The sequence below is a fragment of the Narcine bancroftii genome, chromosome 11, assembly GCF_036971445.1.
Source record: "Narcine bancroftii isolate sNarBan1 chromosome 11, sNarBan1.hap1, whole genome shotgun sequence".
NCBI classification, from domain to species: Eukaryota; Metazoa; Chordata; class Chondrichthyes; order Torpediniformes; family Narcinidae; genus Narcine; species Narcine bancroftii.
This window is the reverse complement of record NC_091479.1, coordinates 70,713,052-70,739,889: the sequence shown is the minus strand read 5'-3', so window position 1 is coordinate 70,739,889 and position 26,838 is coordinate 70,713,052. Positions and strand designations below refer to the sequence as shown.

The 26,838-nt window shown below is 43.7% G+C and overlaps 1 protein-coding gene across 2 annotated transcripts in view; it reads right to left on the bottom strand.

Moving 5' to 3' along the window:
• The window catches only part of znf800a (zinc finger protein 800a), a 96,057-nt gene that overhangs the window by 28,672 nt on the left and 40,547 nt on the right, over positions 1–26,838 (bottom strand). Inside the window, exons 2-5 of one of the 2 annotated variants that reach the window (XM_069903347.1) lie at positions 9,828–9,903; positions 8,259–8,339; positions 2,815–2,920; positions 994–1,089 (exon numbers count right to left, since the gene is read on the bottom strand). In XM_069903347.1, coding sequence (XP_069759448.1) covers positions 994–1,089; positions 2,815–2,920; positions 8,259–8,300 — 244 coding nt within the window. In that variant the 5' untranslated portion in view covers positions 8,301–8,339; positions 9,828–9,903. The remainder of the gene's footprint in view (positions 1–993; positions 1,090–2,814; positions 2,921–8,258; positions 8,340–9,827; positions 9,904–26,838) is intronic. The other variant, XM_069903348.1, reaches the window with a different exon arrangement.

Sequence of the window (26,838 nt, the reverse complement as noted above, 5' to 3'; positions counted from 1 at the left end):
TTCCACTGGTACAGGAGTCTTGAATGAAGAGACACTGTTGCAAGATTAGAGGATAGACATTTATAATTGTGGTGCGTGGGAACTTCTTGCAAAAATTGGTGAGGTTCGAGTATCCTGCCACAGGGGGATATTGAAAGAGAAGGTCATTTCGTTTTTTTTATATATGAAGGTCAGAGGATTGAGGGCTATGAGGAATTGACAGAAGAGGTGATGATATTGGGACAGATCAGATGATGATATTGAATCACAGGACATGTTTTAGGTGCCGAATGACCAACTCTTGCTCCTATTTCCTTTCTGCTTTAAAAATCCACAGCCTCAAACTGATGATCGGTCTTCCATCACTGACAGGTGAATCAGCATGGACAAATTAACATTCATTTTCACTTTTAAAATGCACTTATTTCCTTTGGCAAAACATAGCACCACCTATTTCCTTTCCATTTGTACGTCGCACCCTCTCTTACCCAAGCATGGACTCATGCTGCCCCTAGAGGCCATATATTGGCTTATTTTAAACTACATCTGATGGGACGTCAGCACAACCACTGGAAACAAAATATAAATCACCACCAAACCTCATTGACAAGAGGTAAAGTTACATTCATGCAGCTGCTAGTCCCCATAAATAACTTCCACAAATAAGTAACAATCTAAGAAATTAAGAAGAAACCAACTCCATACAGAGAGGAAGATACAACGATTTATTCTCCGACATTAAATTATCATTAAATCTCAGTGTTATGCAGGGGGAGTAAATTGTGCAATTAAAAGAGAATTGATGGAGTGATTATAAAAGGGAAGCAAGTAATTTTATTTGCATAATTTTTATTCACTGCAATGCGATATATGTCTTGCATCCCCGATTCTTTAAGCAGCGTTTTTAAGAAAAAAAAATTTATAATGGTCTATTACAGAGATCAATCATCAATATATAGAGGGATACATTTTAGCCTGCAGTATAACTATGTGGAAAAGACAGCTAAACTTTACCTGTACGGAAACACTCAATGATTTGCTGAATTCCTGATTTTGACGTTGAAAGCTGCTGTTGTAACAAAGGAGGGTCACCTAGTTCCTGTACATAAGCTAGAACATGCATAAACAAAATAAAAATGATTAATAAGGCGTCATCGTCCGTTACACGATATAAAATCAAATCATATCCAGGGCGAAAAAAATTAAATTACTGAATCAGCTTATGTCGCCCCTTCATCGGCTCGTTCTGCAAAGGTTCTACAGGCAGCTTGCTTGTTCCAATTATTCAGCAGAAGAATTTTCTTTTTACTGCCAATGTCGGCTGTCGCAGGAGATTATTGTTTAACAGAGCAATAAACTGATCTCAAAACACAGATGATGAAACTATTAAAATGTAAATAGATTTCCCACAGTCTTGCACACAACATGTTAGATGTTATAGTGCTTCCAAATGATAGAGAAAGCAACGTTCTGCAAATGCTGAGTTAAAACCCTTTCTTTAATGAAGTTCCAAACTGGGAGGTATTTACAAACTTCTGCTCTCCCTACCCCCCCCCCCCACATCAGAATAGAGAATGAAGGGAGCTTCTTTATAGTAGACCTTTTTATAGAGGGAAAAAAAAGTGAAATGTAAAGATAGATATTCTCCACCTTCACGTCGCTTCACTTACCTCCATAAAAACTCCGAGGGAAGATCCACCTGCGGGAGTGGGGAAGGTAGACTCAGAGGTGGAGCGCTGAAAGCAGCTGGAAAGGGGCGGGCTGACGACGTCGCGATGACATCATCGCCCCGTGACCTAGGAGCGCGCATTTTAAAGCGCTCATTGTGTTCAGATACTTATTTACTCACATCAGTCACATCATTATTCTGTTCATATTAGTGATGGCCAAAGGTCTTTATTCTTTTGGGTGGGAGGGAATGTCCCTGTCAATTTTTCACTTGCCAGCGCATATGGATGACGTTCCGGTGATGAGCGGTGCTGCTGCACCACTTGCCCCATCTTCCTCAGCCTTGGAAGACAGCTCCCAATGCTGCTGTATGAAGGCAACCCTAGATCCACCTTATAGGCCTTCTCCATAAAAAGGTAAATTCCTTCGTTGAGCTAGATTTAATGCGGCCTTGCACCATAAAAAGATCTATTGACCTATTTAGCAGTTACCAAGAAAATATATATGGCTCAATGGAAAATGAAAAATAATTCACTGCAAACCAAGAATAACTCTGTCACTGGGCACTGCAGTGGACTGAAGAATAACTCTGTCACTGGGGCTGTGGTGGACTGAAGAATAACTCTGTCACTGGGCCTGTGGTGGACTGAAGAATAACTCTGTCACTGGGCACTGTGGTGGACTGAAGAATAACTCTGTCACTGGGCCTGTGGTGGACTGAAGAATAACTCTGTCACTGGGCCTGTGGTGGACTGAAGAATAACTCTGTCACTGGGCCTGTGGTGGACTGAAGAATAACTCTGTCACTGGGCCTGTGGTGGACTGAAGAATAACTCTGTCACTGGGCCTGTGGTGGACTGAAGAATAACTCTGTCACTGGGCCTGTGGTGGACTGAAGCCACGATTGCATTCTCAGAGAGAAATGAGTCACATAATAAGATTAAATGATTTGGATACACAACTGTGCTGCCACTGGATATTGATGACAAAAAGAGCCTGTTGGGTCTGCCCCAGGTGGGTACCCAAAGATGAAGGAGATGGCTCGGATCATTACAGCGCAGTTGCAAAATCTATTTTGACATGGAAAGCAAATGATTCTAAAGATGGAAAATGTCCCCGATTGGTCATGTAACCACAAGATCTATTTCCAAAGAAGGTTAGAAGTACCTGGTCCACAGCAGCCATAGTGATGGCTCTCTGTCTGGCAACATTTGTCTTTCACCAGTGTTCTTGGAACCCGCAACCTATTTTCTTCGATGTCCGATTCATTCTGCTTATTACATTAAAATGAACAAAATGGGAGAGCAAATATTACAAATCATGAAATCATTTTCTCGCATCCAAGACATTCAAAGACCGTACAAAATGGCTCACTTCAGATATTTCTCAAAGCTCTCGCTTTGGGAATTAAAAGTTCCAGCAAGGATAGAAGAGCCAAACAGCTGACTGCATGTTCTAAGTCAGCACCAACAAAAGCTCTCAACACCTCCTGGGCTCTATCACATGATCAGTGCTCACATGGAGACAGTCTTCCCCCAGCTTTTCTACTCTTACAGAATCGTACTCTCCAACGAGCTGACATCAATGCTCTTGCAGAATAGTAGTCTATTCCCGGTAAAGAGTTCAGTATAGTTTGGTCAAAGGAATAATTTCAGACCCAATGTACATGTACTCCCTAACTTACAACCATAATTTGGACCGAAGGATAGTTCATATCTTGGAAATGGACGCATGCCGGAAGTGGATACTCACTTCGTTAGTCGGCGTCCCGGGGTCCATAGGGAGGGTGTGGCCATCTTGATTCCTGTGCGCATCTTTGGGTGGCGCTTGCACGTGAGTTAAGCACCCTAACGATATTCAATTTGTGCCCTTCACTCTTGCGAACCCACCGTGCATGCGCCAACTGAAAATTTGCGCATGCACACAGGAATCAAGATGGCCGCGCCCAACCTACAGACTGCGGGACACCGACTAACAAGGTAACTACACACATTTTGCTCTTACATGCCCTGTATCCCTGTTGTAGTTTGTGAAATACAACATGTAAATTTTATGTTTTTTTCTTTATAATTTTTGGTCATATGTGCGGATGGACGCAAGTCTCATATGTCACAAATTGGGGAGTACCTGTACTTCAAACCACACACCCTTTATTCGCAAGCTTGCATTGCTCAGTTGACATACAGAGACTCATATCCATAACCAAGTGAGCCCTGAACAAGGCCCAAGGCTGCTTCTTATACATTTGTTATCATACACAGCTGCAGTCTCTGCTAGACACCTGTGATAAGGGGTTCACAGCCACCTCATACTGTAGGCATTTCTGATATTAAACTTGAGCACCTCAGCATTGATCAGATGATTGGGTAGTAATCAGCTTGGTGCAGCCTGCTCCTCTGCAACTATTGTGTACATAATTTGCAACCCATTACACACATTGTAAGCCGTTAACAGTTTAAGGCTGTGAATAGGTTTAGACATGCCCCAAATCTTCTGGTTCTTTTACACAATTCCTCAAGTCACTGAGGTGTAAGGACACTGGCGAGACACAGCGCCATTTTGCAATGAAGTACACGACACAAAAGGTGCTGCAGTATGGCCTCCACATTAAGCTCTGGGAGAGGTCGGAGGAGGACTCCTTGCGCCACTCCAACACCTTGCCAGGGAGGCCTCGATGCAGCAAGTATTTCAGCATCCTGGCCGCCATGTAACATGCTCCACCTGCACCAGTACTTGCCCAAGTCTTGACATGTGGCTTTTTCCTCTAGCAAGCTGATACGTTTGTACACTGTTGATATAATAATAAACTCTCATCGTTCTCCACATAGCCTTTCCTATCCCTCATCTCTAAGTACAGCCTGATATTGTCTACCTACTCCCATCTGACATGTAATGGAGTTCATTTCAGTGTCCCCACTCCCCACTAATATTCCCAGTGGCCTGCTCTCAAATCCCAGAATATGCTACTGATCACATATACACCAGGGGCATTTTATGGCTGCCAATAACCTATGGGAGGTGGGAAGAAACCGGAGCAGCCAGAGGAAGCCCATGCGGTCATCACAGGGAGAATGTGCGAACTCCGCATAGACAGCACCCGAGGTCAAGATTGAATCATGGTCATTGGGACCATGAGTTTGTGGCTCTACAAGGAGATCAGGCAGTTCAGTACTGGAATGGTTCAGCAAGAGGACAACAGGTTACTAGGGGGTAGGTGGTCAGCCATGTTTTACTGAATGGCCGACTTCTCTTCTTGACACAAATGTCCATATGTACCTGTGAAAGAACGCAATGATGGTTCACCTATTTGATTTAGATTGGAGGGGTTGTTCATTGAAGAGAGATGAAACATATTGGCCCATATTCTCTTGCGGTTCAAGCAAGAAGTGTCCTCATTGCAAAGCACAAACTTCTTACAGGGATGTGGGGATGATTTTTCCCTGCCCAAAGCTCCCAGAACAAGAGATTACAGACTCCAAATATGGGGCCAATAATTCAGGGCCAAGCTGAGAGGAAACCTCCTATCCAGAGGACAGTGAATCGTTCAAGCCGTCCACAAAAGGTTCAGCCACTAACTTCTCGACCCAAGTAGGGGCTTGATTACTGAATACCTTCAGGAACAAGACTGATAGATTTTAGAACATTAAAAGGAGCCAACTGATGTGGGGTAATTAGAAGAAAGTTATGCTGATGTAAAAGTCCCAGCTCCATCAAATCGAGTCAGAACACGCTCAAGAAGATATACAGCCCTCCGCTGGTCTTATTTCTGATGCTCCCTTAAACATTGGATCCTTCAACCAAAGTTGAAACGTTAGAGAAATTCTAATCTTGTTATTAAGGAACTGATTTTAAAATCTGAATACTTTCTATCTTTGTTTAAAGATCCACTTTGCACATGGGATAAAACCTCCTCAATTAAAGATGGGGAAGAGTGAACCTCAGTCATAGGAGACAATTAAGCTCCTAATCGAAAGTGTTCCCCACTGTGTTATGAATGGACTTACAACTTCATGATCCAAGTCCTTGTATTCAGAAGCCCGTGACATCAACGCTGAAAACTAACTACTTGGCATTGCATGCCTAACATCAGATTTAAACCCAGGGCAGGAGTTTCATTGGACAGCTTTCTCTTCAGTCTTTCAGTCATTGGGCTTCAAACAGGGTGGGACAGTTGGCAAAGCTACTGCCTCACACAGGCAGAGACCTCGGATGGATCGTGACCCCGGGTGCTGCCTGTGTGGAATCTGCACGCTCTCCCTGTGACTGCTCTGGTTTTGTTCCACGTCCCAAAGCCACATAGGTCGGGAAGATAATTAGACGCTACAAGTTGCTGTGAGTTAGAATCTCGGGTGAGTTGATGAGAATGTGGAGAGGTCCAAAATGGATGAGTGGAAATAAGTCACACGGCCTCTGTCCTTGCTGCAACCCCTTGGTGACACTCTTCTTCGATTTTCAGACTTTGTTTGCCTCTTTATGTGAGCAGAAGGATGTGAATTTCCCCAGTCACTTCTAACACTATTGGATACCAACTGATTTCCCTTTAACTCTTTGGACTCCAGCCATTTTTAACCTTTCATAATACATACTCCTTACTGGGTCCAAGGGTAAAATATGGTACAAACACCAGCACGACCCAGCAGGTGGTTGGGTATAAACAAGTCCCAGAAAACTGGGACGCGGTTGGAAGTCCCTGAAAACAGGGACGGAGTCCAAGGGGGTTAATACTTTATCAGAAGGAACAACAATCAAGTGTTCCCACCTGATTTTCTTCCACTTAGAGCGTGGAACATTACAGCACAGTACAGGCCCTTCTGCCCTCGATGTTGTGCCAACCTATGGAAACCTGCTCCACAACAATCTAATTCCTCTGTTTTCCCCTCACAATGTTTCTTGTTGTTTTTTTCAGAATGTGGCAATCACTGGCAGGGTTACTGCCCACCCTTAATTGGCCTTGGGAAGTTGGTAGTGAGCTACTCTCTTCAGCTCCTGCAGTCCCTGTGGTCAGAGAACTTGCAGAACGGTTTGGCTCAGGGGTGCTCAGACCACGGGAACAAAGGAACAGCGGCACATTTCCATTCTCGATGGTGTGTGGCTGGCAAAGGAACCTGCTGGTGCTGGTGTGGCCATGCATCTAAGGCTTCTGTTCACATCGGTGATAGCATGGCAGGTTTGGGAGGTGCTGGCAGAGCAACGTAGTTGGCTTGTGACTGTTCATTTCCAAGCCAGCACACACTGCAATCACAGGGTGCCAGCGATGGAGGGAATGAGGTTTAAAGGTGGAGGAAAGGGTGCCAATCAAAAGCCGCTTTCAGGTGGAATAGCTGGGAGAACGTGGCTCCGGATCCGGCTGCGGGTGTGTGCGAAGCGACGTTCAGGTGGCAGCACTGAAGACGCAGTTCTGGCACAGCGGGGCGAGGTGCCGTGGAGCAAACGATGGCTCCTGTCAACTGTGGCCGTAGTCCCACCTGCTTTCAGGTGCCTGGAGGAGTGCTCGGAAGCAGAGAGTATACCTACCCGAGGAGGGTTGGATAAGTACTCCTTGGGTCAGGGTTCTCCGCTTTCAGATGGCCTCCCAACAGCCACATTCAGTTATTTTAGGCGGTTTTATGTTGGGGTATTCTGGCTACCTGAAAGCGGCTAAACTTCCTGCTTTGTCCAGGACAGTGTCAAATTTCTTGAGTATTAAAATGTCCATCCAAGTGGATAGTATTTCATCACCCTCCTGACCTACGTCTTGTAATGGTGTTGGGATGTCAGGAGTGAAACTCCCACTGCAGGATAGCCAGCCTTTATCACCGAGGTATCTACACAGTTGGTCCAGTTGAGTTTCTGGTGAACAATAAATCCCCACGACACTGATGTAATGCAGTTCAATGTCGAGGATAGCAGCTAGAACTATGAGCCCATGCACAGCAAGTCAAAGAACAAAAACAATATTTTAATTCTACAGGTAACAAATTTTTATAAACTGTCCTCTGTTTTAAATGGAAAGGGTAACAGAGGAGCCAACTACAGAAATCCAATTTCACACAAATTCTCAATACAGTTTTCAAAGCATTTATCAAACTGGTAAGAATAAACATTTCACGTTATTCATTAGTAAGTGGATACAGAACATATTCCATCGGCTTAATTATGGGTAGTTTTGGGGGGATTATTAAATGAAAGAATCATTATAAAGTGATGTAACAAGGGAGCTGGAGAAAGAGAATGTTTTTGACATGGAGAAATCTGCTTCTGGGCAGTTCTCGGGAACAGAACCCTGACACAACCTGGAGACCAGCTGTATTTTGGATAGCATCTAGCAGGGAGTGGTGAGAGTGTGGAACGAGCTGCCAGCTGAAGTGGTTAATGCAGGCTCAATTTCAATACTTACGAAAAATGTGGTCAGGTACATGGGCGGGAGGGGTCTGGAGGCCTTTGGACTAGGGGAGGAGACAGAAAAATAGTTTAGCACATACTGGATGGGCCTCCTTCTGCGCTGCAGTGTTCAGTGGGTCTACGGTTAGGGAGGGAACGGTTCAACTAGTCCAGACTCGCCGTGAAAAGGTTATGTTTCCTGAAAAAACACACACACACAATGATTTCAATGGCAGCCACTTTTGACTTACCTGATTTCGCTTACGCAGTGCAGCGTTTGTTCTCTCCATCATTGCAAGGCAGAAAGTACGCTTCAAAGATCGTCTAACAAGCTGTCAAATTTTTTTAAAAATTGAGAAGTCATTCTGGTGGCAGCTTAATAAAATTGACTTTTTAAAATATGCTGTCATTGTTCAAAGGTTTTTCTGGAAGAGGGGCATGAATTTCCCAATCCCACTGTGATACCACGAAGATACGAGAGGAAATCGATCTGTAAAGACTGCTCCCACGCATAGCGTTTAGCACCACACTACTGCAGCACCAGCAAATGAGGTTCGAATCCAGCATTAGCTGTAAGGAGTTGGTTCGTTCTCCCCATGGCCGCGTTTGTTTCCTCTGGGTGCTCTGGTTTCCTCGCATGTTCCAAAGTTGTATTGAGCTGTAGGTTAATTGGTCACATGGGTGTATTGGGGGGGGGGGGGGGGAAGCACAGGCCTGTGGGCCAGAAGGGCCTGTTACCATGATGTATCTCTAAATTAGGATTATTTCTGCAGTAGTTTATTGGAGATGCTGTTTCAAAGACAAACTGCAATGTTTGCACTTCTGATATTCACAGTTAACTCCAGACATTTCCCAGAGAATACTTGCCCCTTTCCATCCCAAACCTTGAACTGCTCAACGGCTGCTGAGTTATAATATTACAAGGAACAACGCTTCTAGTTATTAACAACACAGAAGAAACCGATTCTGCCTGTGGAAACCCTGCCACCCAAATCTCCACTACATTGTGGGGTTGGAAGTAAAGAGAGCACCCAGAGGAACCCACGTACAAACTCCTTATTACCAGTTTCAAACCCAGGCCACTGGCGCTGTAATTTCATTGCGTTAACCACTACACTAACTGTGCCAGTTCGCCAACCAGTTATCCAACACGAGGTGACGCGCAGCAGGAAACATCAAAAGGCAGCGCTTTATCGTTTTCAAGCCATTTGCTTGCACGGATACTTGGAAAACTGATTTGAGTTTGTCAGGTGGACTTCACAAAGAATATGGGTGAGAATGACTTTTAAACCAAAATGCAACTATCAGGAGAAAAATTGGGAAACTAAAGGAAAAGTTTGAATCTCTCTGCTGGAGACATAACCTGTACATACATCAGACAGCGGTTGGCCAAGAGTTCTGAGATTGGCCTATGAAGGTATGAAGAATGTTGATTCCTTCTTGATTATGGCATCTTCCCAAAGAAGGGGTTGGGACATGTATTATCTGAATGGGCTTTGTCTGAAATTACACTAAACCGAACAGCTGGATTTTTTTCTGTCAGGTGGAAAAAAATCCCCATTAATTTATATTCAAGATGTTTGTTGGACGGGGCAACATATCAGACGCAGTGTGCATGCCTATTTTGTCCCTATGTTTTTGACAGTTCAACTCTTGCTTCAACTGAAGTGTGGTCATTACAAAGGAGAAGCTGGGAATTGTGCTCTTCCATCGCCACTGACATCTGCAGAGTTCCATCAACTTCTCCATTCTTGCACTCAGCTGCTCTACAAGAACAATTCTCAAATACAATAAATGTAAAAATGATTTCATTTGCTTACCGAGAGAAGTGAGTCAGGTCCAGATGAGTCATAAACTTTCTTTGCAAATTCAGATCAATGAATTGATTCCCTGGTTCTGCAAAAGGAAAATATATTAGGGTGGTGATAAACCACTAGCCTACTGCAGGGGCCGATCTCGGTACCTGCAGGAAGATCACTGGAGGTCGGACCAGCCAACCTGAATAGACCTAACTAAACCCGGCCGGCTGTCAATCAACTGCCCGGGATATAATCCTGAGCCGGCCCCTCCCGAGCCAGTCACTCGGGAGGCACCAGTACAGCTACCCCTGTTACAGAGACTTTTAACTGAATAAAGCCTGTTGTACAGTCTTGCTCGAGTGTTGTGTCTGCTTCCTGCTGCAGCAGGGGATCACAGTTAGTACATATAAAAAATATTGAACAGTTGATACTTTTAACTCTGTGCACATGTAGAATTATCCACAATGTGGCTAAGCATGTTCTCCCAAGATTCCCCACTTCGATTATTTGCCTTCCTTCTAGAAGGTCTAGCATCGTATTCAGGTTCAAGGTTATAATCATCTGATCGTAAATATACAACTCAACAAAACAGCATCTCTGTGCATGCATAGAAACACGTGATTTGCAGCATATAAAGGTCACATAAATAATCAAAATAAATCTATATAAATATTTGGGATGATTGTCACGGTTACTGGATACTGTTCATCAGTCTCACAGCCAGTGGGCAGAAGCTATTCCCCAGCCTGGTGGCCCTGATTTTGAGGCTCCTGTCCCTTCTTTTTGAAGGTTGAGGGTTGAAGATACTGTGCACTACATGGAAAGGTTCTCTTTGAGCCCTCTTTAGAAAGCACTCCCAGTAAATGTCGCCTATAGACGTAAACCCCAGTGATCTCTGATTTTCTGTACAGACTCCAGTCCGAGGCTTGCAGCGACCACACCAATGGATCACCTTGCGCTCTTTGCTTTGCTTCCCAAGTAACTCTGGAATAAAGCCACACCTCCCCTATCAGCCACACACTCCTCTGCTGTGGCTGTTACAGAAGAACTGGTGCCCACAGCTTTAAGGCTGAAAGCAGCCAACTCAAAACCTAAAGGCTTGTATCAACCAAAGGGGGAACATGTCAGGTGCTTGCATAAATGGGTCACCTATTTTTGAGACCAGATGAGGATTAATTATTTTAAGATATAGACATCAGTGTGGGATCTCTTGAGAGAGACCACACACTTAGTGTTTAATATTTTCAGACCACAAGAAGGAGAAAAGAAGCATTTGTTCGTGTCACAGCGCTAGCGATCGTGACTGGGGTTCAAATCCCGCGCTGTCTGTAAGGCGTTTGTACGTTCTCCCCATCTCTGCGTGAGTTTTCCCCGAGGGGCTCCAGTTTCCTCCCACCGTTCAAAATGTACAGCGGTCACTTGGGTGTAATTGGGCGGTACGGGCTCGTGGATCGAAAGGGCCTGACATCGTGTTGTATGCATTTAAATATAAGATCAGCTACATCACCAGCCAATTCAGAGATTTTACAAGTAAGGACTTTAAATCGGCTACACCGAGCTGCAGGGTTTTATTCAGAACGTGCAAGGCAGCAATGGCACACGCAGACAATTCTGGAAGAGTCCCACATTAACTAACTTGGACTTTCATTTAGAGTTCAGTGACCAGTGAGCCACTGGAGATGGGTGAGTTTGTAACAGTCTCAAACGGTTGAAGAACTAGGTTGGAGCCACATCAATAAAAGGCAACATTTTTCAAGGAGCTGAAACCTGGTGGAGAGTGAACAAGCCCTCCGTTTCTGAGCTGAAGTGACGGGCTTCCTGTCCCTTCTTTTTGAAGGTTGAGGGTTGAAGATACTGTGCACTACATAGAAAGGTGGGGAGGGTTTCAGTGATCCGTGCAACATCAGGGACATCGCCACAAGTGCAAGTGCTTACAGTAGCCACACGAGGGAAGTGTTTACTGCAAATCTGACAGCTCAAAAGTCAGATTCATTTTAGGATTCCCAATCCCTCGCAAGTAACTAACCCAGTGGAGAGTTTTATCTTTGGTCAAAAGTGACATCTTGTGACACATGAACCCCAAGGTGACCTGCATACTTTTTTAGAAAAATGTGAATATTATCATGAGCCTCGAGAGCGGAAAGCAATTTGACAAGAAATGGTTAAGTGATTAAACACTGAGTGAAACACGAAAGGCTGCAGAAGCTGTGATTGGAGTAAGAACACAGAAACACTTCGGAGTCTCAGGTGGTCCTTTCAGCATCCAAAAACCAAAGCTATATTGCTGACGTTTTGGGCCTGAACCCTCCCTCAAGGAAGAAGAAAAAAGAATCCAGCATTTCTAAATAAAATAGCTGACCAGGACCCCCAAGAACTTTCAAAAGCACAATTATATCTCTAAATTTCAACAAGCTCGACTACTGGCATTCATCTATATTCTATGGTATTCACAACCATTAAAACTCAAGAGAAGTCAGGTCAAGTAGAAATGAAATGCCTTCCCACGTTCAAAATAAAATTCTGAAGTTAATGACCACAAGAGAACTTCCTGTGCTAACAGTTTTTGAATCATAATAAATCGCTGACAAAAGAATAAGATTCCAATTTTGCAGCTGTACTTAATACAGCTTTAAATATAAACTATTCATTTCACATATTATGATGCACCTAATAAGGAGCAAAGTGAAACTCTTGCAGCTGCCCCATTCATCGGTAAAAGAACAATGACTGAGGAAGGATCAACAGCAGGGGTCAGCACTGAGACTTATTCCAATGTTACCTTTCACCTTGTGGCCCTGCAAGGTGGGAGTTTGATGGTGCAGGAGAATTAGCCCTATGCAATGGGAATTCATGCACACACACACCCCCCTCAGGATGCAAAGTGAGGGGGGTTGCGGGTCAACTGGGGTGTTTGGGCGGCATGGGCTCGTGGGCCTGTTACCGTGCTGTGTGTCCGAATTTTAAAAGAAAATAGAATTTAACCCTCTGCTTCGTCCTTCCTCCCTCCTGCTTCACTCAATCACTTTTTCTTGATTTGTCCCTACTGAAACTCGAACTGGTAGGTGCCTGTAACGTGGGAGTGACTGGTCACCAAGGCCCCTCGAGAATAATGATGGAAATTACAAACAGTGCAACATGATCAATTCTTGCAGCACAGGATCTTAAATATTTATGAAATATCATGGATGCAGCATTTTGGTGTCGACGCTATTTGCCTCTTCACCCAGCAGACACATGATCAAAACTCCCAGTGCAAACTGACCTAAAAAATCCAATTGGCTGCGTGATGTTGTGCTCAGGGATGAGACCTGACCCTCCTGCCCTCTCTATTCCCACAGCGCCTTGATATGTGTGACAATCCCACTCACTTTCACAGCCACCCACCGTAGGAGCTAAAGGTAGGCAGGAAAGAGTAGAGCCCAGAGAGACGTGTCCTCTCAGAGGGCCGTTGAGTCAGGTACATGGACAGCCTCCTACAACTTTCAACAAGCAAGTTAAATACATACGGAGTCATTATCCCTTCACTTCACCTTATTACCTGAAACCTGGCGATCGTCCACTGAAATGGTATGCCATGTAATTTTGTAAAGTAAAGCTCTCAGTGGCCAGTTTCAGACAGGTGACATACAGATACATGCGTTATGAGGAACTCTTTATTCGCCCACAGGACAGATGTTTGCTTCACTTTTCAAGTTTCTCACTGATAAGCAGAAAGTAAACCATTTCTGCAAGCTCTCAAATGACATCAGTACTATTGCACAGGGGAATTATAATCCAAGTCAACAACCCCGTTCAATAACTTCAAATTTTTTGGGGAGCATTTAGCAGAAATTCCTTTTGGCTTGTCGGGAGAGAAGTCTCCGGTTTACCCAGAAGAATCACCAACCTGAAAAGGAGATTGAAAGATGCTGGCAACCCTTCCTCACAACAGGAAGGGTTCCAACATGTAGGTGTAGGTGCTGATGGCCACTGTTTTGTGATGGGTTGGGGGGGAGGGGGGGGGCTCGCTCCTTGATCCCACTGAAGACGACTTTGCCAAAGCATGGAAGACTTATGAATGGCTGGGTGTGGCCTCCTGCTCATCTCTCACCATCTTGCCCCACACCCTCTCCCCATTCTCCTGTCCTGCTTGACTCCAAGGGGATGGCTGTCTTTATACCCAAGGTTGCAGTTCCTGTCCCCAGGATCCCAGTAGATTTTATATGAATGCCAAACACTGGTCGAATCCAAACAAGAGATCGGTAGTTAAACACAACCTGCTGGAGGAATTCATCATCAGTGGGAGGAGAAAGAACAAAGTGACATTTCAGGCCAGGACCTTTCTGGGAATACAGAGGACAGCATGGGAGAAGCAGGACAGGGCCCCACATGAGATTGGTGCAGCAGGAAGAGTGGAGGCATGATGGACAGAAGCAGAAGATTGGCAGGTGCCAGATAAAGGGAGAGAGGGGCACAAAAAAAGGGGAGTCAGGGAGAGGGAGATGAATTAGGTAGGGTGGAGTGTCCAAGTACTTGATAATCCTGCTACTGTTCAGGTGGGGAGAGAATCCCGCTGCTCAGTGCTGTATCCTGACCTGAATGAAGCATATGCCGATGGCTGCACTCTCAAGATCCAATCTGATGGAAGAGATAGCAAGGTAACAATGCAACCTTGTTGGCAACAAAATGATCTGCACACCTCATTTCTGCCCTTACAATGAACAAACTTATTCCAACCATTGCAGTTATTCATTCCCATGGTATAGACTGTGATAACACATTCCAGAGTTGGAATTTGCATCACAGTTTAACATCTGCCCCAAAATGACTTTCTATTATGGTTTTTAGACTGCAATGCCAGAACATAATTACTGCCCGTGTGGTCATACACACTGGGCCCCTTTTTAGACTTCATGTCCCTGAGTGCAACAGTCCCGGTGGTTAGATGTGCAGTCGAGTGGATGACCGTCAATGAATTTTTTCAGTATGATTTACACTGCAGGCTTCCTCCAAAATATTGTAGGGGTCCTTCAGGATAAATCACGGGGAAGGAATTGACTCAAAATCCCTGCACGTTCATTTTTAGACTGCCCGTGTAGCGGCAAAATTCCTGGATTGCCCTGTTGCATGCCTGCAGTCTTAAAACTGAATATGTTTGTGCAAGCACATATCACTGTAGCGTAGATAAAAGATCACTTGACTGGAGGGAGAACTACCAATTTTATAAGCTTACAACACAGGTAGGGTTCACGAACAGGCTTCAGGGTTTAGGCGGGAAACCAAGGTTATATACGAGCCCCCGGGAAAGCAGTTGGGAGGCGGGACCAGTCGTCAGTACAGCACACTTCTAGTGAATCCCAGTTCTCTACAATCACACAAGGAATATATCTGTCTACCACAGACAACAGCAGCAGTACAGGCATAGAATGAGAGCCGCATGGATGCAAATACCATGGAGCAAAGCCGTATGAGGCAGATAGACTATTAATTCCGAGACATGATTAATTGTACTGGCTTTAAAAAAAAGCCTGTCCCTTATGTTTCACATTAAACAAATACTTGTTGATTGGCAAATTAATCCACGAAACCTTTGGATCCTGGGATATCACTGCTTCTGATTGTACCAGCATGTTGAACTCTGCAAATCCTGCACCTTCTGATTTATTTGCATTCATCATAATCTCACAAAAATATTAAACTGGGTTCCTCACCCAAATGTAAGAACATATTTTTCCTTTGTAGCTTTTTCTTAATTGATATCCTGATGTTTTCACAATTTCCAAATTAAACTCAAATCTTTATTTAAGATAATCTATTGCATTTTAAAGTGATGGCTTTCCTTTTGCAAATTTATCCATTCAAATCACACTTTGCTGAGCTTTTGCCAATGTGCACCTTGTGTCTCAACCGGTACCAGACTTGGGCAAACTTCCAAGGGGAACTAGGATCCCAGTGCTGGCTCACTCAGCCACCTGCTCCATTCCAGTCCAGAGTAATGGCATGCTGGGGAGGGCACCCGGGTACACACTGCATCTGCCCCTTTGGCTTGCTGCTGGTATGTCTGCAGAGAATAACTCTGATCATCTGGATGGTGCAACCAAGAGTGCAGATTAGGCAAGTGCAGCTATCTGCTTGGGCTAGTTTACTTTCATATCTTGAAATGATTTTTTTAAGGTGTTTTAAATTAACTGAATTAATCTGAATAGATTTTGTATCTCTGATCATCATAAAAAAATTTAATTTTTTTTCCCACTTCAACAATGAGTATTTATCTATCCTTTTATATTATTTTTTTCTCTTGTGGTGTTAATATGTACACCTTGTTCGTTGATGTTTCTTGCATAGCTGTGTAATTCCATCTGTATATGATACTGATATATCAACTCTCATTGTCATTCTCCTCAGCAGATACCAACCTCTATCCACTACAATCCCATGGAATCCCCTCTCATCTGCTCCAGGAAAGAACACATCTTCAGCAGCCTGGGTTCAACTCTGACCTCAGATGCTGTCCTTGTGCAGTCTGCATATTCTCCACAATTGCATTTGTTTCCTCCCTCATCCTGACGATATGTAAATTAGCAGAATAAGTGTCCCATGTAAAACTATTCCCTCATCCACTCCTCCCTCCCGACCAATCGTCCCCCATGGTACCTACCTGTGACCACAGGAGATGCTCCACTTGGGCCCACCCCTCCTCCCTCATCACCATTCGGGACCCCAAATAGTACTTCCAAGTGAAGCAGCATTTCTCTTGTAAATCTGTGTCCGGTGCTCCCGCTGTGGTCTTCTCTACATCGGAGAGACTGGGCATAGACTGGGAGATGGCTTTGTTGAGCACCTCAGTTCTGTCACATTTACTGGCACCTGATTGTACAAGTACAACCCAATGAAACAGCATTCTCCAGTCCTTGGTGCAAAAACATACAGACAAATAATTCATGGGTAGGACAAGCATTATAGCTATAAAAATAAATAAATAAATAGATTTTGCTTTGTACGAATGAGTTTCAGATGGTGAGGGTGAACAGTTCCTTTTATTATCCAGCATTCTCACTGCCTGTGGGAAGAAGCTGTTCCTCAGCCTGGCAGTGCTGGATCTGATACTCCTGCATCTCTTCCCTGACAGGAGCAGCTGAAAGATGCTGTGGGCCAGGTGGAAGGGGCTCTCAATGGTTTTGCATGCCATCTTCAGACAATGATCCCAGTAGATCATGTCGATGGTGGGGGGGGGGGGGGGGGGGGGGAAGGCTCCAGTGATCCTCTCTGCCACACTTATGGTCCTGTGGATTGACCTCCAATGTATTTCCCTGCAGCAACTGTACCGCACTGTGATGTAGTCGGCCAGGACACTCTCAATAGAGCTCCTATGGAAGGTTGACATAATGGTGGCTGGTAGCCTTGCCCACCTCAGTCCTCTCAGGAAGTGCAGTCGCTGTTGCACCTTCCTGACAAGTGAAGAGATGTTGAGCGTCCACGATAGGTCACTAGTTAAGTGAACTCCAAAGGAACTTTGTGCTCTCCACTCTCTCTACTACAGAATTATTGAGGGTGGTCATTCCTGGTCCTTCTGAAGTCCACGATCATCTCCTTTGTCTTGTCCGCATTGGGACTCAGGTTGATGCTCTCACACCATTTCTCGAGATTTTCCACCTCTTCTCTGTGGAGTGACTCATCATTGTTGCTGATGAGGCCGACGACTGTTGTGTCATATGCAAACTTTTTTTTTAATGTTTTATTTTTCACACTATGAACCATCTCTCTTTGGCTTGGCTTCGCGGACGAAGATTTATGGAGGGGTAATGTCCACGTCAGCTGCAGGCTTGTTTGTGGCTGACAAGTCCGATGCGGAACAGGCAGACACGGTTGCAGCGGTTGCAAGGGAAAATTGGTTGGCTGGGGTTGGGTGTTGGGTTTTTCCTCCTTTGTCTTTTGTCAGTGAGGTGGGCTCTGCGGTCTTCTTCAAAGGAGGTTGATGCCCGCCGAACTGTGAGGCGCCAAGATGCACGGTTTGAGGCGTTATCAGCCCACTGGCGGTGGTCAATGTGGCAGGCACCAAGAGGTTTCTTTAGGCAGTCCTTGTACCTCTTCTTTGGTGCACCTCTGTCACGGTGGCCAGTGGAGAGCTCGCCATATAACACGATCTTGGGAAGGCGATGGTCCTCCATTCTGGAGACGTCACCTACCCAGCGCAGTTGGATCTTCAGCAGCGTGGATTCGATGCTGTCAGCCTCTGCCATCTCGAGTACTTCGATGTTGGTGATGAAGTCGCTCCAATGAATGTTGAGGATGGAGCAGAGACAACGCTGGTGGAAGCGTTCTAGGAGCCGTAGGTGATGCTGGTAGAGGACCCATGATTCGGAGCCGAACAGGAGTGTGGATATGATAACGGCTCTGTATACGCTAATCTTTGTGAGGTTTTTCAGTTGGTTGTTTTTCCAGACTCTTTTGTGTAGTCTTCCAAAGGCGCTATTTGCCTTGGCGAGTCTGTTGTCTATCTCGTTGTCGATCCTTGCATCCGATGAAATGGTGCAGCCAAGATAAGTAAATTGGTTGACCGTTTTGAGTTTTGTGTGCCAGATGGAGATGTGGAGGGTCTGGTAGTCATGGTGGGGAGCTGGCTGATGGAGGACCTCAGTTTTCTTCAGGCTGACTTCCAGGCCAAACATTTTGGCAGTTTCCGCAAAACAGGACGTCAAGCGCTGAAGAGCTAGCTCTGAATGGGCAACTAAAGCAGCATCGTCTGCAAAGAGTAGTTCACGGACGAGTTGCTCTTGTGTCTTGGTGTGAGCTTGCAGGCGCCTCAGATTGAAGAGACTGCCATCCATGCGGTACCGGATGTAAACAGCGTCTTTATTGTTGAGGTCTTTCATGGCTTGTTTCAGCATCATGCCCGCTGATGCTGAACCATACTGACCAAAATACACACAAACATTTCCCTCTTGAATATACAGTGTAATTTTATCCCCTTTTCCCCCCCTCCCTTCCCTCCCTCCTTCACCCCCCCCTCCCCATCCACTCAACGTTCAACCTATATGATACATTAAACCCATTAAACAATGTCATCACACAATGAAAATAAACAAGAAATTTGTGTCTTCTACTTTTACATACTGGGTCAGTTCATTTCGTCTTCTTCTCCTTCTGTCATTTTAGGTGGTGGAGGTCTGCGGTAGGACTTCTCTGAGTGACAATGTTGGAGCTGGATCTGGTGACACAGTCGTGGATCAGTAGCATGTATAGGAGCAGTCTGAGCACACAGTTGTGGATCAGTAGCATGTATAGGAACGGGCTGAGCACACAATCATGGATCAGTAGCGTGTATAGGAGTGGGCTGAGCACACAGTCGTGAATCAGTAGCGTGTATAGGAGCGGGCTGAGCACACAGTGGTGGATCAGTAGCGTGTATAGGAGCGGGCTGAGCACACAGTCATGGATCAGTAGCGTGTATAGGAGCAGGCTGAGCACACAGTCGTGGATCAGTAGCGTGTATAGGAGCAGGCTGAGCACACAGTCGTGGATCAGTAGCGTGTATAGGTGTTGAAGATGTCCATGAAGACCTCCGTCAATTGGTCTGTTCAGTCCTTCAGTACCCGACCAGGTATGTTGTCTGGTCCTGCCGCCTTGAGTGGGTTGACCTTCGATACGATTCTCCAGTTTCAAATCCCCATCCCATTCCCTTGCTGACAGGTCTGCCATGGTCTCATGCACTGCTAGACCAAGACTGCATACAAATTGAGGGAACAATACCTCATATTCCATCTGGGCACCCTCCAACCAGATGCCACTAACATCGACATCTCTGGTTTCTGTAAAAACCACCCCCAGATTCTTTCCCCAGCTCTCTCTCCCTCTTTCTCTTCCCTTTTCCCTGTCTCCTTTCACAGAGCCAAAATCAATTCTCGCCTTTCCTCATCATATCCAATTAACACCTTTTGGCTGTTAGGTCTGGACTCCTCCCCCTCCCATTTTTCCTCCTTAATCTCTAGTCTTTAATTAAGATGCTTGCCTGCCTAGAAGGTCTCAGGCCTGAAACGATGGTGATATATCTTTACCTCCTGTGGATGCTGCAAGACCTGCTAAGCTCCTCCAGCATTTCTGTGCATTTTTACTACAATCTCAGCAACTGCAGACTTTTGTGTTTCACTCAAAGTAAAATGTCTCTCATGGCAGAGTTTGATAGGAAAGTTCAATGGAATCTGGGGAGATAGGAACAATATAAATGGTTAGTGTAGAATCAGTGGGACCAAAGGTTTGTCCTTGTGCTGTATGATGCGATTCCATCTCCCAGTTTCTCCAACTCTGTCACATCTGCTCTGATTGTTTCTTCACCCTATCGAATTGTGCTTGAATTCTTAAAAATGCATTCACACCGCAACTCTATGATCGATGAGGAACTGACACCCCTTCTCACCAAAGTTAAACAGGGAATATAAATCATAGGGCCTTGAACTAACACTAAATAAATCGGACTGAATCTCTCCTCACAGGCTCACCCCCTTTTTTAATTGAGATTGATTTTATAAAGCAATGGCAACACATCTATGAGGTAAAAAGCAATCCCTGGTGATACACTGGTGGTTTAAATATTCCTGCAAAAATATTAAAATATTAACTTCAGAACAACATCTTTACAGTACGGTGCTTGACCATAGGCAGTGAAAAAAGGAACAACTAAAGGAACGGCTCACACTAACCATCCGAGATTCTCATACGTACAAAACAATATTTATTTATTTGTATAGATGAAATACTTGTCCAGCATATGGATTGCTTTTTCTCTGTAGGCATGTTATGTCCAGTTGTACGTCTGTGTGTTTTGCACCAAGGACTGGAGAACGTTGTTTCGTCTGTTTTAGCTTGTACAATCAGTTGGCAGCAAACTTGACAGTAAAAGTTATGCTGTTTGTTAAGTTTGAGTCATGTGTGGCGAAGAATATAAAATCTTCAATCCTTGCTGGTAGCTATTTGACAATAACTGAAATGTTCTGGCAGCTTTAACACAACAGACTATCCTGAAGCAAGAGGACTAAATCTTTCTTCTTTCTTTTCTTTTTCTTTGGCTTGGCTTCGCGGACGAAGATTTATGGAGGGGGTAAAAAGTCCACGTCAGCTGCAGGCTCGTTTGTGGCTGACAAGTCCGATGCGGGACAGGCAGACACGGTTGCAGCGGCTGCAGGGGAAAATTGGTTGGTTGGGGTTGAGTGTTGGGTTTTTCCTCCTTTGCCTTTTGTCAGTGAGGTGGGCTCTGCGGTCTTCTTCAAAGGAGGTTGCTGCCCGCCAAACTGTGAAGCGCTAAGATGCACGGTTTGAGGCGATATCAGCCCACTGGCGGTGGTCAATGTGGCAGGCACCAAGAGATTTCTTTAGGCAGTCCTTGTACCTTTTCTTTGGTGCACCTCTGTCACGGTGACCAGTGGAGAGCTCGCCATATAACACGATCTTGGGAAGGCGATGGTCCTCCATTCTGGAGACGTATGGGACTAAATCAACACTATGCCAAACTACCTTCACAATGGGAGGGCTGCAAAGTGGAGGTGGAGCAACACTGTTGATCCTGCCCCATGCTCAGTTTACGCAAAGCACTCTTACGCATAGATTAGAAAAACATTAAAATGATGCTTGCACAAGCCACAAAGTATTCAATATGCCAAAGCTGTATCTTTTAGCGTTTCAGATTCTGTGGATTTGCTTTAACTCTCAGGAAATCCATATTAATCAGTTTCACGCTAGTTTCTGCTTCAAAATAACTTCCACATAATGTCCACCTTCCGCTGTGATTTCAGGATTAGTGGTGAGCCGTACAGGTGAACTGTAAACTGCACTTCCCTTCAACGTGCTGCTTTAATTCCCCACTACCACCACCCCCCCACCCCGCCTCTGCCCTTTTACTCCTCAAACATTAGTCATGGTTTTTAGACCGCAGGCATGTAACGGCACAATCAAGGAATTTTTCCACGACACGGGCAGTCTGAAAAGGAATGTCCTTTTGAGTCAATTCCTGCACCGCAACTTATCCTGCAGGACCTGTAGAGGGAAGCCTGCGGTGTAAATCGTACCGCAAAAATTCATTGACAGACATCTGCACACCCAACCACTGGGACTGCTACACTCAGGTACCTGCAGTCTAAAAAAAGGCATCTAGTGTGAACACGGGCCGTAATTAAAATCCTGCAGGCCCTGATGAAGGCTTTATTCAAGAGGGTCGAGGTTTCAATTCAATCATGTGGCTACATTCTAAATAGATCACTCCAACAAGATTCTACCACACTCAAGTGCCCCAGTACTGGGCATTACGTGGAGGTTCCTCTGGTGAGACAGAATGCCTGCACTGCTGAAGGTGGCAATCACACAGGTTCAACAAATCAACTGCAGGATAAACACAAAGTTTACCGAGGGAAGTAATGATGCAAGAGGCTAGACGGAGGAGTAATCAATTAACGCTAAACTACATTTCTACCATTACCTTCAGCTTTACTATGATTGCAGCTGTAGCCACTCAAAAAAAAATCACATCTCCAGCTGCAGAATAAACAGAGCTCAATTCAGCGCTTAGATCTGGATTCCACTGAATAAGCAAATTTATTCTCTGGATCTGCAGGAAACAGGTGGAAAACTGATGGATTTTTCTGTGCTTTTCTCCACTGTTATAATTTATTATCTGCATTTGTTACTTGAACTCCTGCAACAATGCAAACTGCCCGCCAAATGCTTCAGTATTATTCAATCATGTTCCAGTTGCCCATTAATATTGACAAGAACACAAGAGATGCAAATAAAGCCTGCAGAGAACACTGATGACACTCACTTTTCCACAGTGCTGCACCCAAAAATTAAGCTCTGGAGAGGGGAGAAAAAATTGGGTTACCTTATTCATAAAACTGCAAAGAAAGATGGGCAGGCAGTGTGGGGTGGGGAAAGAAAGCAAAGTTAAGAAAGGAAAAATAATCAGCATTTAATTTTATTCATCTTATCATTGCATTGCTCTGATTCGTCCTGATCAGTTGACTATTATTGACCTCAAAACTGAACCATAAGGCCTGCACTTTTAACATAAAACAACACCATTTGCTTCTTTTTTTTTGTATATGTGATAGTTCACTTGTATATTCAGCTCAGCAGCCCAAACGACAGCTCAAAGTGGTAATGTTCACTGTAACACAAGCATTAGCATACCTGTAGCAGAAAAGCCTCCCCATCCCAGTGAAACATGACAAATTTCCAAAATTCAGTACCTTTGCAGTAATGTTGCAAACAAAATCTCGGCTCCAAACTAATACGGCAGATTGACAAATTTTGATGATAACTATTAGCCTGGTGAAAGATCTTGACTGTTGTGCCATGTGGAGAAGGTGCCATTACAAAGTTATGGGGTGCCTCTGGTGCCCAGACCATCTTCCAGACAAAGGAAGAACCAACTTTAAACTCTGTCGAACCAAAACATTAACAAGCTGCGTATGATACAATATAATTGGTTACACAGACTATACATTACACCGCAAAAGTTAAATAAATGGGACCCAACAGTATCTGATAGATGTTTTCGATGTAAAAAAGAAAGGGGAACAACAATTCATGCAATCTGGACATGTGAGAGAGTAGAAAAATTTTGGGATGATCTCAATCAGATATTAAATAAAATAACAGAAAGCAATATACCAAAGAATCCAGAGATCTTTCTCCTAAGTAACATAAAAAATAAAGAATTTGGAATTGACTTGGAAGATGCACAAAAAAGATTTGTTAAGATAGCCCTAGCCGTAGCAAAAAAATGTATTATGTCAACCTGGAAATTGGAAGATAATTTGAAAATACAACAATGGTATATAGAAATGAATAAATGTATTCCATTAGAAAAAATAACATATAGTTTAAGAAATAATATTGAAATATTCGAACAAGTATGGGAGCCTTACATTAAATACAATAGCGAAAACCTACCGGGGACAAACATTACCTAAGTTGATGGAAGGAGAAGGAAAGAAAAGAATGGACTCTGTAGAATTTCTGGTGTATTTTGGTTGAAGGACAACATTGTCTGACTGAATTAATGCAACCTAGATTGTATACCTAAAAAGGATGAGAGGGGGGGGGGTGGGGGGTGGCTTGGGAGGAGGGAGGGGGGGGAGAAAAAGTCACTGTAAATGTGTGAAAAAGAAAAAGTGTATATCATGGCTATTGTGATTTATGGTGTGAAAAATAAAAAATTTTAAAAAAAACAAGCATCAATCTACCTTACTTTCAGTTAAATTCACCCTCCTTTTCCACCAGTCATGTTACTTTTATACCCACTAATTCTCATTGGTGAAAATTAGCCTGTCAGTCCAAGATGCCCCTGCCTTGCACCATCCCAACTTAACCTTTCCAAGCCTTGACAAGGCAAAATCGTATTGAAGGATGAGAGAAAAAGCCTGCAACACCTTCCCTTCTCCAGAAAACATTTCGTCCACGACCCATAGTTTTAATCACCAAAATCAGGCCTTAATTAGCAGTTACAAATTACAAAATAATCTTGTGCTGCAGGAAATTCTGGAAAATTATACAACTCTTATTGGTTTATCTTCTCTCCTTAATATGTGGTAGAAAACGACCACCAAGCCACACTTTCTCACAGTGGATTCTTATTAATATTCATGTACAGAATAGGTCACCATTGTGCAAATGTAATCCCACACTATGTAACACTAGCTGAAGCAAATTATAAAAGGTCAAAGAGAGAAACAGAGAACTCTCAACTGAATGTCTGGAAATTACTGGCAGTGACTGAACACCTTGAAAACTGACCAGAGGGAGCCAGCAGCCAGCAAGCCAGTAACTGGCACATCATAACCTTCCGACTATTTTAAAAAGGTAACAGCCACGGGAAGCTCCTTTGGATGTTATTTATGCAGTTTTCTACAAGGCAGCTGATAAGGTCCATCCTTCACAGAAAAGTAGTTAAAACTCAGAGCTATGAAAGCAAATAATTGACCTAACAGGGAAACTGGCTGAGGAGAAGGAGTTAGTGAGGTAAATAACAAGTGCTGAAGCGAGCAGGCGTGCTGCTCGACAAGGATCCAAGCTGGGAACCACTGCTTTTCAAATCTTCATCAACAAAGTGAACAAACTGAAGGAACGGAATCCCATGCATGTAAGTTTTCTCATGGCACTAAGATGCGTACCATTGCAAGAGGTGCAAATGAGAGCACTTTTACAAGATGTTACTGCATTCAGCAAATGAGCAAAACTGCTTATTACATTTTTACATGGTTACATGGCAATCAAGGAATCTTGAAAACTGTGACAAGCTGACTTTATTACAGGCCACTACAAAAAATGACTGTCCATATTCTCCAGGTTAGATCTGCATGCAGATCTGAGTTCGTACCACAGGGTGATATATTAACCTCAGCTCTGTGACTGAAAAAAATACAAGGAGAGAGTGTAGAAGCCAGGGTTTAGTTCCTGAAACTTAAAATGCAAAATGGTGACTTGGCCAAACTTTTCATGATGTTAGCTAGATAATGTTATTACCTCTTGTTTGTTGAGTCTAGGATACGGATGGGGTGAGGTGCAGTTTAAAATTTGAGCTAGGAATAGTTTGGAATTCATTTGCACATGCTAGATTTAATATTAAGCAAGTATGGGATGGACAGATTTTTTAAGGTAAAGCAAAACGGGAAAGGTTGATATATAGAGTTACATCAAATGAGCAGTGACCTCACTGAATAACAAAGCAAGTTCAATTCCTACCTAAAGATTGATGGCATCATAATTTAATAATGATTTAAACAGGATTATGAACATGTGATTTAAAAATAAAAGTTCTAAACTTAATTCAATTTGAGAAATTACAGTATTATTAAATTACGTATACTTCCCTGCATTCACCTTTATTGAGAAAATAAAATATAATGGCTCAGTAAAATATTTGGTACTACTCAAAGAGAAAAGTTGACCTGTGAATGAACAGCTATTTAAACTGGGGTAACTCCCACCTAGAAATATCCAATGGGTAAAATTATATGGAGTTACAACCTTTAACATTTTGGGGAGTGGTTCGAGGAAGGAAGAGACAGGCGACTTTAAGATATCTCAATATATTAATATCATCGATAGCTCGATGACAGAGTTAATTTGACTCCAGAAAGTACCCACAACTCCCTCCTTAAGAAGAAAGTAATTTTTGCAGGCAAAGAAAGTACAAAATCAAGAAGACAGCACCAATTTGGGATATGCCACCTTTATGAGACATTAAATCTCAGCCTTTATTGATTAATGGGGAAAATACAAAACCTCAGCTCAGAATGTTTCAGAATTTTATCTATCCACAACTGCAAGAGACATTTAAAATGATTTTCTGATTGGTTGAAACATCCTATTTACTGCATAGCGTCATCTACTTTTAATTTTGGGTTTAATCTTGAATAAAATTGTTAAACAAATGTATAACTTACTTCTTTATCCTTCCTTTCCTCTCACTGTTTCCTTGAAACCAATTCAACCTGTAGCATTGTAGGTGGATTACAATACAAATTGGAGTAGATTCATGATTTTATGGCTTTGATTGTGCAAAAAGTCATGCTTCCATTGACACCAACAAATTTTGGTTTTGGTTAGTGCCTTTATCAATAATAAATCAAAACATCAGCAAAAGAATATCATCAGTTGCCTGGCAAAGCTGTAAAGACTGCAGTAGAGCAATAACTCGGACCTCCCAAAGGCCAACCATTTTAATTCTACACACCATTCCCACACCAACATGTCTCTCCTGGGCTGCTAAACACTGCTAAACTCAGGCTACCCGCAAACTGGAGGAACAACACCTCCAATATTCCGTCTGGGCACTCTCCAACCAGGCGGCATTAACATTGACTTCCCCACTTTCCGTTAAACCCCTCTGCCAATTCTCTATCTTTTGCTCATCTTCTGCTTCCTTTCCTCCAGCTCCCACCCCCTTCACTTCCCTCTCCATTCAGAGAGCTGTCCTCTTCCCAATACTTTTCAGCATCTTTCTCTTCTACCCTCCCACTTACATCCACCTATGAACTCTTACCCATCAGCCCATGCTCCA